Source organism: Theobroma umbraticum, unplaced genomic scaffold (genome assembly GCF_002168275.2).
Source record: "Theobroma umbraticum cultivar Fairchild unplaced genomic scaffold, ASM216827v3 scaffold_56.0, whole genome shotgun sequence".
NCBI lineage: Eukaryota > Viridiplantae > Streptophyta > Magnoliopsida > Malvales > Malvaceae > Theobroma > Theobroma umbraticum.
Window position 1 is genome coordinate 9,284,112 of NW_018397256.1, and position 19,821 is coordinate 9,303,932.

Here is a 19,821-nt window from a genome sequence, read left to right on the forward strand (position 1 = left end):
CGGCTGTCGGTGGTGATCAACAGCCTCTATTTGTTTAATCAGAGGACAACCCTCGTCAATTTAAGCTAGCTCTATGTCTCATCAAATAAAAAGTGAAAAATGAAAAAAGAAAGCCAGAAAAAAATGAAGAATGAAACATGGTTTTTCAGAAGAGGATGGAAAATGTGGGAGAAAAAAAAAAAAACTGAATGGGACCCGAAAAGGGCGTTGTATTATTGAATACATCCAGTAGTATAGTCGAATCATTGCAGATCGAAAGAGTGAATGTGCTAAAAATCAGGGTCCGAGGGTCCAGCCTCCCATTGTGGATAACTGACCAATCTGTGGCAATCTCTCCAACCATCAATTAGCAGCCACCACGTTGGTCCAGATTCCCCGCCTAGCCGCCTCTCCTCTTCCATGTTTGTCCTCCACTAATTAATCTTTGAACTATAAAAAAATGGGGGGGTCCTTGCTTCCACCCACTCTCCAACACATGCTGTAAAATAAAAAACCTTACAAAAGAAAACACGAACATCATTATTACTGAGTATCTTGAAGTTAAGATTTCAGACGTGCCCAACTCCCAAATAAGACAAGAACCCCCCTGCTGTCTTCTTAGCTGACAATATACTCCTAGTTGTCCTTTGAACACTATATATATATATATACACACACACGCGTATAGGTACACTACCCGGTTCCTTTTTTGTCTGAATCTCATAAAGATAAACTGCTTTAAAGAATTGAATTATCCGTTTTTCCACATGGGGTCTTCAGCATCTTTTCCTAGCGCATGACAATGACATTGATTTTTTTAAAGTCCTCAATTTGACTTTTGATTGATCCTATATTGAAAACAGCTAACCTAAAGTTTTTATAAGTGCCAGTGATTGATCATATATTTGTAGTATATCCAGTTGAATCTCTCAGACTAGAGAAGAAAAAGTGCACTATCAGGTGAAGTAATACAGGAAAGGATGGAGAGCACAATGAAGGAGATAAGAGGCGGGGCATCAGTGCTTGACATGGATCCCAAATCCACCGTTGGCGGTGGCGTTGAGGATGTCTACGGTGAGGATTGTGCCACTGAGGACCAACTCGTCACCCCCTGGACTTACTCTGTCTCCAGGTCACCTTTCTTCTGCCTTGTAGTTTTCTTTCTGTTTTAGTGTGGTTTCATGTGTGATCGGTGATCAAACATCATTCCGTTTGGTTTAATTCACTACCAATTTATGATGGTAATCAAAATGATCATTAAAACCGTTTAGAAGGCTCGGAAGAAAGTTGGTAAAATAATTTTTGTTTTCAGTCTGAACTTTAAGTGATGGTATTATATGATTCCATGGTGTAGTGGATATTCATTGTTGAGGGATCCACACCATAACAAAGGGCTTGCATTCACTGAGGCAGAGAGGGATTCTCACTACTTGCGTGGTTTACTGCCTCCTGCTGTTGTCACTCAACAACTTCAGGTTATACTAATTGCAAGACCCCTTCTTATCCAAACATGTTTGCGTTTGAAAAGTATTCATTGAGGTTTTATTTTTATTCTATAAACCAGGAGAACAAATTGATGAACAGTATCCGGAAATATCAAGTTCCGTTGCAAAAATACATGGCCATGATGGAGCTTCAGGTTTCTCCTTTACCTCTGATTTTATTCACTTTAGGCATTGAAATTGTGTATTTCTCTCTCTTTTATTTATTTTTTTTGGGTAATTTGCTAAAAACAGATTGAACTTGGCATTAGAAATGTTCCTGATCAGTTCAGAGAAATGTTTCCACTTTTAACAGGAAAGAAATGAAAGACTGTTTTACAAGCTTCTAATTGACAATGTTGAGGAGCTTCTCCCAGTTGTCTATACTCCAACTGTAGGTGAAGCTTGCCAGAAGTATGGAAGCATCTTCAGGCGTCCTCAGGGACTCTACATAAGTTTGAAAGAGAAGTATGAATGTCTCTTTTTGTTGTGTAAATTTGCACCTCCAAGTGGATTAGATTCGACTTAATCTGCTAATTTGCAGGGGAAAAGTTCTTGATGTTTTGAAGAACTGGCCTGAAAGGAGTATTCAAGTTATTGTTGTTACTGATGGCGAGCGTATTTTGGGACTCGGGGATCTTGGCTGTCAGGTAAATTATGTTAAGATCATTTCTGTCAATTAGTAACATTTTTATTAGTACTTAGTTTAATTTGCAGTTTTGGGATTCTATACTGTAAAGTTGAACTAGTTTGCATGATTCTGTTGGAAATTCAGGGGATGGGAATTCCAGTTGGGAAATTGTCTTTATACACAGCACTTGGAGGGGTTCGTCCTTCAGCGGTAAGCATTTCCAGTCTGGCATTTTATCCTTAATATCTTCAATTGCTGAGCTTGAGATCTATATTTGTAGTTCTCAGGCTGAAGTTTAACATAGTTAAAGGAGTAGAACTAAAACTTGAAAGTAAATATCAAGTCCAATGATGCCATCATAGCTAGCCTCTGACTCTCATAATAATTGATTCTGTTTTGTAGTGTTTGCCTGTGACCATTGATGTGGGCACAAATAATGAGGAATTATTGAAGAATGAGTTCTACATAGGGCTTAGACAGAGGAGGGCAACTGGGCAGGTGTGACAACTATTCCATACCTCTGGTGGATTTTAGTTGTAAATATTTTTAACTGCATAGCTTATATGAATCTTTTGAGAGACAAAAGAAAAAAAAAAAAAGTGGAATGTTTGAGAGTGGGTTGGTGAAGCATAGCTTATATGATACTGAGGTTATTTTCACTACATTTCAGGAATACGCTGACTTGCTACATGAATTTATGACTGCTGTCAAGCAGAACTATGGGGAAAAAGTTCTTATACAGGTATTCATGCTTTGGAGACTTCCCTTTTTTCATAAAACTTTAGGGATGTGATGTTCTTCTTGCAGTTGCTAACCATGTCTAATTCTTTTGACATTATGCAGTTTGAAGATTTTGCAAACCATAATGCTTTTACATTGCTTGCAAAATATGGCACAACCCATCTTGTCTTCAATGATGATATACAGGTTGGCAGTAGTAGCAGCGTTATAAGGATGATTGTTTAGGTTTTCTTAACCTACAATTGACTTTCGGTGCAGGGGACAGCATCTGTTGTTCTTTCTGGGGTTGTTGCAGCATTGAAGTTGATTGGTGGTTCTCTAGCTGACCACACATTCTTGTTCCTTGGTGCTGGGGAAGTAAGATTCTCATTTCTGCCTCATCATTGTTTTTAGCTTTTGCTGAAGGGGAAGGGAGCAAAAATGCTGAAATAATTGTAGAAAGAAAAACTTGCTCTCTCTGTGACATGATTTAACTTTAAAAACGATCAATTTCCAATGCCTCTCTAATCTTCAGCAGTCTGTATTAATTGAGTCACTTAGACTTGCTTTTATCATACCGTTGCAGGCTGGGACTGGTATAGCAGAGCTTATAGCTCTTGAGATGTCAAAGCAGGTAATAGCATGCTACTTATATATATTGCAGATCTTTGTAGTTTTTCTTAATTCAGTTGTGGTGTTTGGAGTGATTATTAACGTGCTGGCTTTGGTTTTCCTATCACATCTGTAGACAAAAGCTCCCGTGGAAGAGACCCGTAAGAAGGTCTGGCTTGTAGACTCAAAGGTATAGATAAGCTTGATCATGATTGTTGCCAAAGGAAAATATATCCTATGAAATCCCTTTTCACCCAAGGAGGATGTAAATTATCTTTCAGGGACTGATTGTTAGCTCTCGTAAAGAGTCGCTTCAACACTTCAAGAAACCTTGGGCTCATGAACATGAACCTGTTAAGGATCTATTAGGTGCTGTCAAGGTAAGAAAAATGTTGCTTACGTTACCATTTTCAGAGTAATTTTCGGTGCTTACTTATCTCTTCTTCAGGCAATCAAGCCAACAGTTTTGATTGGGTCATCCGGAGTGGGAAGAACTTTTACAAAGGAAATAATTGAGACCCTGTCCTCCTTCAATGAGGTACTCTACTTATTCATTCTGTCAATAGGCAAAGAAAAGTGATATCTGTATACTTTCTGTTAAAACTGTGTCAGCCAGAAAAAAGTTTTACTTTGTTGTAAATCTATGACGCATGCAGAAACCTCTTGTTATGGCTCTCTCCAATCCAACCTCACAATCTGAGTGCACAGCTGAAGAAGCTTATACATGGAGTCAGGTAAAATTCTTAATCACTTGGTAGTTCTTTCTTGTTACACCTCAAAACTTAGGTGAAAATGCTACTGGGAAGTTTGAGTGCCCTATTTGCTTCAAAATCTCATCCTTAATGTTTGTTGTCTGCCTTTATTTACATCTTACAGGGCCGTGCAATTTTTGCTAGTGGAAGTCCATTTGATCCTTTTGAATACAATGGCAAAGTTTTTGTCCCTGGCCAGGTCTGACCATTTTATGATAATTTAGTACATTTTAGCAAATTCTCCCATATGGGATATCCATTGAATATCAGGGACTGAGCTCTGTGCTTTCTTTTTTCCAAATTCAGGCGAACAATGCTTATATTTTCCCAGGATTTGGTTTGGGTTTGGTCATCTCTGGAGCAATTCGCGTGCATGATGACATGCTTCTGGCAGCCTGTAAGTTGGCAGTTATATAAAAACATCATTACCAATAATCTGTCTCGCCTTTTCTTTTGCTTACTAGACTGAAAGTTATCTGTACTCGTGGCATATTTTTTGATGCGTTATCCTAACAAGAAATCTTAGCAGCAGACAAATACTGGAGTTCACTGTGATTTAGAATCTCCACATGAATTTAAGTGTTGATAAGGGACCGGGGGGTTTAACCGCATATTGTCCTTGTCTGTCTCGTGTGTAACAGCCGAAGCCTTGGCTAAGCAAGTTTCTGAGGAAAACTATGACAAGGGGCTTATTTACCCACCATTCTCTAATATAAGGAAAATTTCAGCTAATATAGCAGCTAGCGTGGCTGCCAAGGCATATGAACTTGGTGAGCGACATTTCTAGTACATTTACAGACTGAAATTGTCAAAACTGTTTTATCTCTTAAACATTGACATTACTTCAAATTATGCCTTATAGGTGTGGCAACACGCCTCCCTCGTCCTGCCAATCTTGTCAAGTATGCTGAGAGTTGCATGTATTCTCCTATCTACCGAAGTTACCGGTGAATAGTCAGAGATTCTCCTCTCCATTTCGTATAGCTTCAAGCTGTGCCCGCATGTTGCCTAATAAATAAGGTCGGGTAGGAAATATGACTAAAAAGGTTGGGAAATCGAAACTTGTATTGTTAGTGTTTGACAAGTTTTTCTGCAGCGGACAATGAGGCGTTTGTATGTTCTTATTTTGTAAAAGCCCAATAATATATAGTTGTGTAATTTACCTTCCGTATTATCGTATCTTTTTTTTCTCTTTTATCATTTACAATTTCTTAACAATGATCTTCAGTGGATCCATGGATTCGAATCGATCTGATTTCTCCGCAATGATTTCCGTTGGATTTACGAATTCAAATTGATTTTAAGATCATCTTATGGTTTAGTAAGAAGTTTATGGTCTAATTTTTTTAAAAATCATAAAATTTAGGATGGTTCATAATTTTCAACATTTATCTACAAGTTATTGATTGTAAATTAATGATTATTTGAAAATTATAAAAAATTAAATTAAATATTTATAAATTATGAGATTTAAATCCGTAAAAAGAATATTTTTTTGAAAAATGTTAGTTATTAAATTTAAAAAGTTAATTACTTAAATTGTTTATATTATATTTAATATAAATAATAAATGAATAAATAAAAAAATCTATTTATAACGTAAATGTAATTTTTTGAAATAACTGAACTCTGCAGGACATAAACATCATTTACCCTATTTGAAGTGCTTTAAATGGTGTTTAATTATCCAAAATGACTCTTAATTACTTGAAACTATCAAATTTAAGACTCTCTCTTTTATGAAGATTGCCCAAGCTGACAGGGAACTTTGCCTTGTGATTGTAATCCGTTTGTCAGAGGGAAACCCAGCTGAAGAGAAAATTGCCAAAATAGGTTCCATTTGGAATCTTGGAACACGTAATAACTTTATTAGGAATGATAATTTCTGTTACTATAATACATCTACAAGTGAATAAAATGGACTTTCTAACGTTTGATATGCCCCTGTATTACAAACATTAAAAGGTTACCTTTCCTAAACATATTCTGTGAGGACTTCAAGTTTGATGTTTATTATATACACTTAACTCAGCATGAGTGTCCCTGTAACGTTGGCTCAGGTATGTCCCGCATCTAATTGGAGGAAACCTGGTTAGAACACATGCAGCAGTTCAATTCGAGTTGGTATGTCAGATGAAACAAATATACAATTTCGATAATTTGAAGGTAATCCCCATGAATGTCATAGCAACTAAGGTCTCGATGGGGAAGGGTTTTGGGATGGGCTTCGATCCTTATTATCTACAATTATAAGACTTTGATACCAAGACTTACTTGGGAGGATTCTCTTCTGATTTGCAAGTTGGCAAACATTCTACAAGACAGTCATGACTAGGTTCCACAAAGTATGCAACCTGCCATCAGAAACAAGAGACATAAACCTTAATTTTCTTCCGAAGATTATGTTCAAAATATAGTAAGACAACATGTGCCAAGAAAATTCCAAAGCTAGAATATTTACAAAGAAACTTACCCAAGAGAATATTAAAGAAAAAAGTTGAGAAACTAAGCCAAAAATTTGGGCTAAAAGGCAAAGAGTAAGAGACACCAAGATGACGATGTCAGTCAAAACCTTTCTTTTCATGTCAATCAAAGTGCTTTTTAAACTTTCAAAGAACAAAAACGTCCTTCCATTCATCATATTAGTATACTCAGCTAAACAATTGTTCTCAACAACTATAACTGAGTCAACGGCAAACATCAATCATAGAATTGCGAAGTTTATTCTAATTGAGTCTCCATAGATCAGATGGAGTCAACCCAGCAGAGTAACAAGAGTTACTAGAAAATTAAATTCAAAGTCCTAGATGCCCCAGTTTACCCTGCTTGCTATTTGTTACAATAGACAGTTGGACATGTGGACCAAGAACAACTACATCAAGAAATAAATATATAACCAGCATTAATGAAAGGTTGTGAAAGACCTAAAAGCCTTAATAACAAAGAAAGGTTGAAAAAGTTAAGGGGCCTTACAGAATATCTCTCTTGACCATTCCCTAAAACTCTGTGCAAAGTGGACCTGTGTACCGAAAAAAAAAAATACTTGGGTTACACAAAGGAGAAGCAAGAAAATCGTGAAAAGGCAGCTTCCATAACACAACCTCAGGTAAATATAACATTACAAACAAATAAGCAGATATAGAGACGGTCACATATAAAAATGTAAGATATTTTTTTTAAGTTTTTGATGAATAAGTGTAAGAATATTGCAAAACAATAAAAAGTGTGAGATGAAGAAGCTCAAGGTCTAGTTGTGGCTTCCATTTAGTGACCTTGGTATATATATATATATATCAAAACAAAGGAACCAAGAAACAAAGGATTTTGCTCTGCTCCAATAGAAGATGATCGCCTTAGACAACAGTTCTATGCCTTAAATTTATCAGGATAATAAAAGGCCGAACTAAAAAGTGAAAGGCAAAGTGGAGTTATCAAATTTAGCCTAAAGTTCTCCTTTATATGTTGAACAATCCAGGGAGCCGGCCAATATGAAAATCCCCCAAAAATCCACATTTATATTTTACTGCAATACTATTTGGACCATTGTTACCAAAGAAAGTTGCACATTACTTGAATATACAGTTGCTCCAGCGCTCCAGCATGTCCCCAAGATTGACTATGAAAGCTCTGAAAATAGATCACCCACGTATTAAGCTTGCTATGTGTTGTGATTAATAATGACAAGACTTTAGTGCATGGAAAAAAAGAACAGAGTAAATAATGAACAAAACAACACAAAAATAGACAATTTAAGAAGGTAGCAGGAAAAAAAAATGGTAGCCAACCTAGGTGCAGTAAGCAACTGGAAATCAATCACTTAAAAACTAATATTGGACCCAAATACAGCCTCCAACATCGAGGCAGTAAGACCAACTTGCATGTGCACTACATACGAGCATGTCTACAAGCGTAAACTTAGATGCTCAAATCTGTTAAAGCTATCTGCAACTAACCCTTTTATAGGTGCCACATACTCCCATTTTTGAGGTTTTGCATCTTTATCCTTGCATATCTGCAACAAATCATATAATCTTTTGGTAACTAGTCAAAGGTGCAGAATAATGGTAACATAATTATGTGTTACAGCATCATTCATACTTGCAGACCCATCACATCATCTGTTGCCAAGAGCGTAATCAATCCATAGTCAGAATGTGCTCCAGCTCCATATATTCCTTTTGAGGGATCAGAAATTTGACCTGAACAGAATATGAATTATAATTAGTTATATCAACTGTGCAACGACACCAAGATTAAATAATGACATGCCATGCTCTTCCACCTTCATAGTGTAGTAAGCGCAAGGTGGCAATAGGCTTCCCAAGCATCTCAGGCTTATCAAAGAAATCAACCTCTAGGTCAAGTGCAAGTGCTATGACCCTCGCAATTGCTTTTGCCACCTCCCTAATTGTAAATTAAGAAGGAAAACAAAATCATATTAGCATATTTTCTCTCCACACATTATCATAAAACACACATAGATACCCAATCACATACTAGCTTATAACTTACAATGCCTCATGATGGAATTTCTCCATAGTTTGCCTCCATCCAGGCAAAACACCTAACCATGGCCAAAAGTTTAAAAAAGGTTGGTGAAAATTTCCTTCATACACGTCTTGCAAGATAACCAATCAATGAAATCCAAAACAAGTTACCATCCGCAGGCCAAACATTTGGCCCATAAAACGGCTTCTCTGAGTCAGGATCATCTTCAGGTGCCTCCACACCTATGTAATATCCCTCTTTGTAGTCTCCTACTACCCCACAAGAAAAAAGAGCTTGGACTTCAGTTTCAAGTAAACTATTCCACTAATGATCAATACGAAAGCAAATAATGCAGTCTAAAAATTTACAACAACTAAAAAAGAAAGAGGTGCTGACCATGCACTTGATTATCAGGGTCAAGAAGCTCATCAAGGACTGGAGTATAGCCTCTATGCTTTTCATTCCTCAAAAGTTTCATTTTTTCATTTAATGGCCAGCGAAAAAAGTTCTTGCTTTGAGCAAATACTTCCTCCATGAATTCCTGGCTTATTCCATGGTTTACCACATAGAAAAACCCACAATCCAAACATGCCTAAACCCACCAAAAAAAAAAATCCAAACTTTAATTATGGGGTTGTCTTAATTGTTACCAAAACATCAAAATATCAACTTCAAATCATCAAAAGAATAATAATAATAAAAAAAAAGAAACATTAAATTTTATATAACACGTAAAAAAAACACAGAAGAGATAAGAACAAAAAAGAAAGGGGCAAAACCTGCTTGAGTAAAGAGACGGATTGGTGAATATCAGGATTAGAGAGATCGATACAATTGAGGGTAGACACTTTGATATGAGCTTCGGCGCCATTTTGGTTCGGAGTCTCCATTTTTTGCCTTCTTTCCTGTTCCGTTTGGGGTGGCTTTCTTTTCTGTTTTGGTTAAGGCCTCAAGTTTCAAAATTCGAGATGAGAATTTATAGTGGATGACTACAGAGACCAACGGCAAGTTTTCGGTAATCTTGGTGGGACCCTCACTTGTTTCCACCATTTCCCCCTATCCTCATTATTAGAATTCCAGCTGTACTAGTTTGTTTATTTCATTTTATGTAATTTGTGAAGTGTAAAATGTTTGCCCATCAATATTATTTTGTCGTCTTATTTTACTTGTTTCTTATTAACTTTTTCATCAAATAAATTTAATTTTGATTCGTTATTTTTAATAAAATTATAAAATTTTTTAAAAATTCTAAATTTCAATCTTTTTGAGATATTTTTTTGTAAAAATTTACTTCTATATAATATTTTTAAAAGTTAATTATAAAAATTGAATCCATTGAATAAAAAAATCAATAAAAGACAAACAAAATGAAAATTGAAAAAAGTATATTAAGAATTCTTATATCATGCTCTATGATATGAAGTAAAATTGACAAGATTTAATATCAGACCGACAGTGCAATTTACACGGGAAAATAAATTTTTCCAAGATGTAACTAGTAACAAAAGATTAATTTTATTAATAATAAAAGTTCAAAGAAAATGAAATTTCAAATGGCGGATTTATTTATAGCCACTTTAGCACATTCAATGGATGACAAAGACTGATGAATAAATAAAAGAGAGAAAAGGGCAAATAATTAAAAGACAGACATTGTACTTTTAATTAAGCTTGTTGAATGTCGATCAATGCATTGTGCCTCCACTGGAGCTGGTTTCTGTTCCGTGGTTTCTGCCTTTCTTCCTCAAATATTTAAATTTAGGGTAAAATGAGAAAAGCATGCACTCACTTGGAAACCTAAAACTCAATGTCGTTTGACAACTGACCGGTAAATTACGTTTTGAATTGAACACTCGCCGATCTTGACCACGCTTTTCTGCTTTGCACACGTCTCACGAATTAAGTTATATTAATAAAATTTAAATAGCTACTATTTATTATAACGTTTTCAACATAAAATACATATAGTACTTGGATTCAAAAATGTTGTGCCACAAAACATTAGAGTCATGATTAGTCATAATTTTTGCAGTATTTTGTCCTTATATATTTAATATGTTTATCAATTTGAATTAAAAAGGTGAGACCAGAAGCAAAAAAATCTCTTAGAATATAAGTTCAATTACTGAGGAACTATTAGATGAATCCTTTTTATCACGTTAGCCATAAAAATTATCACGTTCATGTATAGATTTACTCTTTAATAATAATTATCATATTATATTGTGAAAAATTTTAATTTATCAAACTTATAATTAACGTGATAGGAAGAGTAGTTTGTCAAGTAATGGAAGGTTACAATTTACAATAAATTTTGTAGCACCTTATTCCTTATATTTATTTGAAGTCATATTAATTTGACTTAAAAACTTGGATTAGAAAAGTTTTTCCTTAAATTTAAGGCCATGCCAGGCTAAATAAGTAGTATAGGTACAGTATTAATTTGACTTAAAAACTTTTTATTGTTCAGAGAAAAACAAATCCCTATACCCTAAACAACTAGCTTGATTGCTTGATAAAAATAAAAGTGAATGGTTCGCGGAATAAATAAAAATAGAATATAATAGTAATTTTGTGGGAATAGAATAGAATAGTTATTCTTTAGTTTGGTTTAATAAAAAAATAGAGTAGAAATAGTTATTATGACTTATTATAGTGTTTGATTGATAAAAATAACTTTGTAATAAAAAATGAATAGAAGATAAAAAGATAAAAATAATCTTTATTATTTATATTATTATTTATTTTTATTTTATTTTTTAAATACTAATATTTTATTTATAATATAAATGTTATTAGGATTATTCATTTGTATTTTATTTTTAAATATTAATATCTTATAGTTTATTTAAAATATTAATATTTTGATAATTTTAAAATTAATATTTTATTTACAATCTAATCATTGAAATTTTACAATATTAATATTTTATTTATAAATTAACTGTAATTATGATCAAAATATTAATATTTTTAATTAATTTTTAAACTCAAAATATTTTTTTAATATATAATTGAAAACTTAAACTCTTTACTATAATAAGATTTATTTTCATCAAAAACAAAAGTACTCTTTATATAGTTTAGTAAAATTTATATCAAAAGATAAAATTAAGTAAATTTTTTCTTTTTTAATAATTAAATTTTTATTTTTATTAAAATTTTAATTTTAATAATTTAATAATTTATTATTAAGTATTAGTATAATTTTTTATTTTTTATTTTGTATTTTTAATTTATATTTTCACTTGAAAATTTAAAAATTAATATTTTAAAATATTAATATTTTATTTACAATCTAAATATTATTACAGTTAAATTATTAATATTTTTAATTTTTAATATAAAATAATAATTTGATAAGTTTAGGTTTGTAATTGTTCAAAAAATGTAAAGACATTTTAATCCAAAATGTTTTGAATTCTATTCCCATAGGCTGAAATAGCTAATACCATGGGGAGATGTGGTATTAGCTATCCCAAAGGTTTGGTTGATTTTGAGAAATAGCCATTCCAAAAGAATTGCTATTCCCTCTTCCATAAACATAACCAAACATGGGGGAAAAATTTTTGAGGGAATAGAGGGGAAATGGCTAACCAAACATGCTAGAATGGGATATCTATAATGTGGTATCCATCTAATCTAATAGAGTTATGATGCAACATAATTAAAGAAAACTATTTAATCTTAATCTACTTCTAATGCAATAGAATTTTTAATTACCTAATTAAACCTAACAGCTTCATTATACAGAATTTCAACCCTAATGGGTGTGATCATCATATAATTTATGTACTGTTTGATGATTGATTAAGTTGAATTCACCTGTTGCAATGGTAGAGTCAAAATTTAAAATTTGAAGGGATGAAAATAAAAAATTTAATATTTGAGAGAATGAAAATATAAAATTTTAACTATTAAATTATTAAAAAATAAAAATAAAATTTTAAAATGAAATAAAAAATATAAATTTTTTAAATTTTGAAGGGAGGGGCAAGGCGGGCACCTACTAGCCCCACCTCCCTCTGCCTATGACATGTCCTATTAGCTATAACTAGCCACCAATATCCACATTTTTTTTGTTTGTTTGGTTTTTTAATCAATATGTTGTTTTTCGTCACTCGTTTTTTATTATACATCGCATGTATGATATAATTTAATGCGTTATTGTTCATATAATCAATTGTTATAATGCTCTTCTTCTTCTTTAACATTTTTGCATAAAAATTTATGTGGCCATATTGAGGTTGAAAAGCCACCAATATCCACATTTTTTTTATTTTTTTCGTTTTTTAAGCAATATGTTATTTATCGTCACTCGTTCTTTATGATACATCGTATGTATGATATAATTTAACGCATTATTATTCATATAACCAATTGTCATAATGCTCTTCTTCTTCTTTAACATTTTTGCATAAAAAGTCATGTGACGATATTGAAGTTGAAAAGCCACCAATATCCACATTTTTTTTATTTTTTAAGTAATATGTTATTTATCATCACTCGTTCTTTATGAAACATTGCATGTATGATATAATTTAACGCGTTATTATTTACATAATCAATTGTCATAATGCTCTTCTTCTTCTTTAACATTTTTGCATAAAAAGTCATGTGACGATATTGAGGTTGAAAAGCCACCAATATCCATATTTTTTTATTTTTTTAGTTTTTTAAGTAATATGTTATTTATCGTCACTCGTTCTTTATGATACATCGCATGTATGATATAATTTAACACGTTATTGTTCATATAATCAATTGTCATAACGCTCTTCTTCTTCTTTAACATTTTTACATAAAAAGTCATGCGACGATATTGAGGTTGAAAAGCCACCAATATCCACATTTTTTATTTTTTTAGTTTTTTAAGTAATATATTATTTATCGCCACTCGTTCTTTATGATACATTGCATATAATGATATAATTTAACACGTTATTGTTCATATAATCAATTGTCATAACGCTCTTCTTCTTCTTTAACATTTTTACATAAAAAATCATGTGACTATATTGAGGTTGAAAACCCCAACCCATTAAAATGCCATGGAGGTTGCAACCCAAAACAACAAAACTCACACTTTAAATTATGACTTTTCTGAAATTACATAACAAGAATATGATATATATATATATATATTGAAATGATTCTCTTCTTTCAAAATTGAATTTATCAAAAAAAGAAAAAACATTTGAAGCTAACTATATGTTTTCAACCTTTTTACTTATTGGGTTGTTATTATTGTTGTATTTAAAGCTACGTACTTAAAATTTGGTAAGTTTTTTCATCAAAAAAAGAGAATGTTTGGTACTTATTAATTAATTAAAGCACCTTCTAGGAAAGGATTAAATTCTCAAATTCTTAAAGTCGATAAAAAAATCATTAATTTTAGGTGCATGTATCGTTTAATCAAAATTATATTTTGCATACATTCTTTTCAAAATATTTCTATAAATATTTATTTTATCCATATATATATATGATCTATCAGCTATTATATAAATAAAATTGCGGATGTTGAAAAAAAAATTTATTGATGAAAACAGTTATATATGTTTATTATATTCTTAAATTACCATGTTAATCTTTCTATTATTAATATTAATAAGATTTATCTAATTTTTAGATATTTAAAATTATAATTAAATTTGATGACTTTCATTAAAAATATTAATAATATTAATCCAATTTGTGGAAATAAGAATTTTGATTGGATTGAATGATTTAATTAAAAATATTTTTTAATTCTAATAGTATTGTGTAATTTATAGAATAATATTATAAATTTTAAATTATATATAATTGAAACATTAATTGTCTTTTATATATGTTTATCTTTCAATTGTTATTAAAACTATATAATAATTTAAATAAATAATATATTTTAGTTTTTATTATACTATCATTAATAATTTAAAATCTTCTGACGATAAAAATGGAATAGAATTCCGACTCTGTTCATGGAGTCTTCAAAAACCTTCAATCTTGTCAACTAAAGGAAACTACCGAGTTGGTGAGTCTGAGGAGCAACAACTAGGAGAAAAGCCAATAAGGATGGAGACAAATAAAATGGAAGGTAGACGCATGCTACTGCGAAAAGAGGAAAACGCCAAAACGGGAGAAGATGCGTCGTCAAAAACGGCAGACTAAGAGGAATGTGAAGGTATGGGTTAAACATTTTCTCTTGTCAATGTTATGTTATAATTCCTCTAATTTGCGAGAAGAATATAGAGTTGGGAAAGGACTTTTTATTCCGTTCGGTAATCCTATTAATATTTTTTTATTATTTGTGTAAATTAATAAATTTTTATTATTACTTAAATCAATTTATAAAAAATATTTTTTTACCATAACATCATAAAAATATCAATTTACAGAACATAAAAAATATTTTTTAATATTAAACATATTATTTATATAAATAATAAAATAATTTAAAATCTACACATAAATAAAAAATTTTAGGGATGATTTTTTTAACTGTCAAAGATAAAAGTATTGTCAAAAATAATTTTTTTTAATTTTAACTATTTTTGGTTAATTTAAAAAAAATTTAAACAAAATTGTCTTTAATGAAACATTTTCATATTTAAGCATATCTGTTAAAAAAATGTTATAGCAGACCATGTTGAAAAAAATTGCTATACGGGAAATATAACAAATAAAATTACTTTAAAAGCTAATTATCTAAATTTGATGATTTTGGATCATATTTTTTTTTTGTTCAAATCCATTTCAACTCATCATTAACATTAACATTGAATAACTTTTCAATACATCTTCCTTTGCAAATTCCTTTTTAATTTTAAAGTTTATCGCTATTGTGAAGGTGTTTAAGAGTTTATATCCTAATAAAATATAAAGATAGAAATTGAGTTACAAGTCACATTTAAAAATTATTGTTATTATATGCTATATTCAAAAAAAATTTATTATATATACGTCATGTTATAAAAAAGTTATTATATGTCATTTTTAAAGTGTTTAACTCCAAGAATTTATATTCTAGGAACTAAGTTACAAGTCATATTTAAAAATACTGTTACACGCCATATTCAAAAAAATTTTATTGTATGCAATTTTCAAAAAAATGTTGTTATATGTAGACATATACAAAAACATATTGTTACACGTTATGTCGTATTCAGTAAATTTGTTACACAGCAAATGCATTAAAATTGTTGCATGCAGACATGGTACATAACAACTTTGGACAGTGTTCTAATATATAAATTTCATTTCACTTATAACTTGATCTCATCAACTTTTTTGATTTAATGAATGTAAATCAATTGTTGATTTTTCAAAAAAAAAATTTACCAAAAAATAAGAACTCTAAAAGTTAAAAAAAAAAAAGATAAACAAAGTAAGGGATTAACAACTTCGGAGGAAAAAACTCTCTCACTTTCATTCAAATTTATATATATATATATATATATAATTACAAAATCTTAAAAACTATTAATATGTAGATATAGCCTCAAATACAAAAAATCTTAAAATATTGATGGACTGCACAACCAAAAATTAAGTTGACTATACTATATAGCAACTAAAAATAACAGAAAAGAAAAACAAAACGACAAGTCTAAGTAGATGTTGCACATCAAAGTTTCAGTAGCAAATATTACATCCTAAGGGTAAAGTTTTAATATTAAATGTTACACATCAAGGCTAAAGTTTTAATACCAAATATTATATGTCATGGTTTTTTTTTTTTTTTTGCTACTGATGTTACACGTCAAGATATAAATCACTTTATTATAAGTCAAGGCATATTATATCAGTCTTAAATTACTGAAAAACTCAATATTAATAAATCCAAGAATGTGTTATTACTTGTCCTATCATGTTCTTTGATTTGCAGATCGATAATGATATGATAAGAGATAAACAGATAGAGGGTTTTGTAAATGTAAAGTAATAAAAACAAAAATATATTATTACTTGTCATGTCATGCTATTTGAAGATTTGTAAATCGATATGACAAAATGACGAGAGATAGGTAAAGAGAAATGATAATTGTGATAAAATTAAAAAGAGTTAAATGGTAAGAGAAAAATAAGAAACACAGCAAACGAATAATGAAAGAGAGAATCTGGAAGCATTTAATTCATCTAAAATAATTTTAAAAGCATTTTTATTAAGTCATGATAAAAATTGAATAAAAACAATTAATTTTATATTAAAAATTATTTTTAAAATAGACTTTTCAAATTGAGTATTAGGTGAAATCTTTTTCCTTTCTATATCTCCAAAAAGATCTGTCTAAAGTCTTTTAGAATCTTTCTCACCTTAATCTTTCACGGCTTTTGACCCTAAATCTTAGGATTGATTTTACATTTTACATTCATCACACTTTTCTTAGTCTTTTTCGTTCTTCCGTTCCTTGCCCAAGCGTTTCTTAGTCTCGAATTACGTCATCTTTTCAATTTTAGAAAATTACTCCTAAAAGCTACAACCTATTTCGCCCTTTGAGAGATTTGGTTGTTTTGTAAATAGGTTCGGAATGTGGGCATCATTATCATGGGAATTTATTGAATTTTAGATATTGTTTTTGGAGCTAATAAAGTTTTGTTGGAGATGATGGATGAATATTCTCTTTCTTATCGTTTTCAAGTTCTGATTGGGGTGGGTGTATTGTGACAATTAGGTTAGAAGAAGGATGAAGTGGTTTAGGGAGAAAAAGAGGATCAAGGAGGATTTTCTATTTCAATGGAAAGTCTTAAGCTCTCAAAAAGAAGAAGTAGATGTAGATGTAAGACATTTTTCCTGATCAACGCTTGTGTTTTTTTGTTAACTCACAAATGTTTTATTTCTAAACGAATATTAATTTTTTCTTTTTTATATATATAAAAGATGAAATACTAAAATAACCAATTACATTTTTCTAAGTGATCAAACGCTCAAGGACATAACAAAATATCTTTTGATCCAAAACAGATATTTTTGTTCCCGTACCATGCACCATTATTTGGTTACAATCAATTCCAAAAGATTGTGTAGTATATTAATTTACTATAAACAAAGCTTAGCAAGAAATTCAAATCCTTGATGGCGTGCTGCATAGACCATGGACTGAACTCAAAGCCAAGGGTCGTAGGCCAACATGTACGAAAAGAGAGACAAAAAACACAAAGCGGCCAGGCGTAATTCAGAGACCCCATGAAAGACTAGACATTGTTTTATCAATTAACAGCACCAACTCCTTTGTGTGCTGTGATTCTCATGATATTGGTTGCAGTCTCATGCTTACGTCTTTCTTCTCTTTTACCTTTAGGTGGCTCTTTTGTGTTTTGCTTTTTAAGCAGGTTTCTTGTTTTTGGGTCTGCCGATTATAGAATTTTTTTTGTAGTACTGTGAAAGATCGGTTGCCTTCGTTCTGATTCTGTGTTGATCCTTGCTATTTGTGGCTCTTTGTGCAGAACCGGTGAGGAAGAATAAAATACAATTTTCAAAAGAAACAAAAAAAAATAAAAACTGGCACCAACTCTTTGTTCCAAACTGGCAACTATTGCTCAATACCGTTCCACTTAATTTGTGTACAAAGACTTCATAAAACAATTACAAATTTCTAGAGAATAATACTACTACGTTAATATTCTTAAAGCTTGGATTTAATTCAAAAGTATATATGCAATTCCTACATCTAATTGAATCGTTCTATATGCTGGTAGACAGATACATGCATTAAGCAATATTATATATATATAATTAATGTTAATACTATGATTTCAATTGAATCACAGATGGTCCAATCTTTCATCATCGAAATCAAAGTGATGGTCAAGACAAACAAAATGAACTATTATGTGAGTAAACCTCTGCTTGCACCTCATCGTTCTTCTCCAATCATTTCTTTCCCCTCCTACTTTTCCTTTCCCTTTTTGAATTTTCCAAACATGTGCGGGTACATGTGTATATTACTAAGATAGTGCTTGACGAAGACTGCAAATCAAGCGGTCTAGCAGGTTTTGGGTGAGGAAGCATAATTCCTGTGCTGACGATACGCCGAGACTAAGAAAAATATGGACTAGCTTAAAGTTCGGGGAGAAGATGTTGATGTGTTCCATCAACCCTTCAACGTTAATTTTATGTTTGCACTTGAAAGAAAAGAATGTAAAAAAAAAAAAAAAACCTTGAATGTAATTTTGTTTACTCATTGAATTTTTTTTACGAGTTTGTGATATGTAGTATCTAGAAGATTAAATTTTAATAAATCTTTTTAATGTTAATGAGAAAAAGAAAGACTGAATGAGAGTTTAAGGATGAACTCTTGGATAATGCACATGGTCAGTTTAAAAACTTATGTTTACATTACTTTTTATTAAAAAAAATAAAGAAAAACTTCAACAAAAATTAACAAATGATATAATTATAATCTTGCATTGTCATATATCAAAACTTTTCTTGGGAGCTTTAATGCACTCCATTTTTAAGATAACAAAAGTGTAAAACAGCAATTAATTAATGTTGGGTATTGAAAATTCGACTCACGTTTTCAAAATTTCAATTAAATTTACTTATAGGTATAGGGAAACTTCTTGAATGCTACATAAACCCAATTAAAAAACGTGGAAGAAGAAATGGTAAAGGGTGAACAAAAAAGAAATTCTTCAAGACAACAGATTTTCCAGTGCTGATAATGCCATTCATGGAAAAGCAAAATATTGACCAATTATGGAGTATTTATTACTAGCTAGCTAAAAAACCTATCAATTCCGCTGTTGCTAAAGTCTTTGCTGAATACCAATAAAAAGAACTGAAGAGTCATGTCTAAAAAAGGCTCATGCTTGACTGTGGTGGATCAGAAAGTCTAATCCTTATTTGCATAAAGTAATTTCATTTGTATATGTGTATACATCTGCTACACCCTTTTTCTCCCCTCACCGGAAAAATTGTCACTTTAAGCCAATTCTCCGTTTCCCTTGAAAGTTATATTTTTGTCTAGAGTAAGAAACGTGTTTAGTTAGTCAAGGAAATGAAAATAATAATAATAATAATAATATATTTTCTCTTTTTTCAAATTTAATATTTAATTTTAATATACTATGAAAATTAAGAAATCATACCCTTGGACTTCAGTGTATTTCATATTTTTTTAAAAAAAATTACAATATCAGTAAATTATAATTTTAATGTTAAGAAAAG

The 19,821-nt window shown here is 30.9% G+C and overlaps 2 protein-coding genes across 4 annotated transcripts; one reads left to right on the forward strand and one right to left on the reverse strand.

Annotated features, from left to right (window-relative positions):
* The first annotated feature begins 817 nt into the window (after positions 1–817).
* On the forward strand, positions 818–5,342 carry NADP-ME1 (NADP-malic enzyme 1). Its single transcript, XM_021420076.2, has 19 exons — positions 818–1,111; positions 1,334–1,454; positions 1,544–1,618; positions 1,777–1,928; positions 2,005–2,110; positions 2,236–2,301; positions 2,494–2,589; positions 2,762–2,833; positions 2,935–3,018; positions 3,091–3,189; positions 3,398–3,445; positions 3,560–3,613; positions 3,705–3,803; positions 3,872–3,961; positions 4,080–4,157; positions 4,300–4,374; positions 4,482–4,572; positions 4,817–4,945; positions 5,038–5,342. Exons 1-19 carry the CDS (start codon positions 960–962, stop codon positions 5,124–5,126), a joined length of 1,776 nt encoding a protein of 591 aa, XP_021275751.1. The 5' UTR covers positions 818–959; the 3' UTR covers positions 5,127–5,342.
* Positions 5,343–5,992: 650 nt separating this feature from the next.
* LOC110410682 (2-oxoglutarate (2OG) and Fe(II)-dependent oxygenase superfamily protein) lies at positions 5,993–9,604 on the reverse strand. 3 transcript variants are annotated; one of them, XM_021420510.2, is made up of 11 exons: positions 9,443–9,604; positions 9,060–9,255; positions 8,834–8,935; positions 8,688–8,739; positions 8,458–8,579; positions 8,274–8,374; positions 8,129–8,187; positions 7,746–7,802; positions 7,149–7,194; positions 6,450–6,529; positions 5,993–6,263 (listed from the first exon to the last, which is right to left on the reverse strand). In XM_021420510.2, exons 1-11 carry the CDS (start codon positions 9,551–9,553, stop codon positions 6,173–6,175), a joined length of 1,017 nt encoding a protein of 338 aa, XP_021276185.1. In that variant the 5' UTR covers positions 9,554–9,604; the 3' UTR covers positions 5,993–6,172. The 3 variants fall into 3 exon arrangements, with proteins under 3 accessions (XP_021276185.1, XP_021276186.1, XP_021276187.1); XM_021420511.2 differs by having other exon boundaries at positions 5,994–6,263; positions 8,834–8,932; XM_021420512.1 differs by lacking the exons at positions 5,993–6,263; positions 6,450–6,529; positions 7,149–7,194 and having other exon boundaries at positions 7,742–7,802.
* Positions 9,605–19,821: the final 10,217 nt, after the last annotated feature.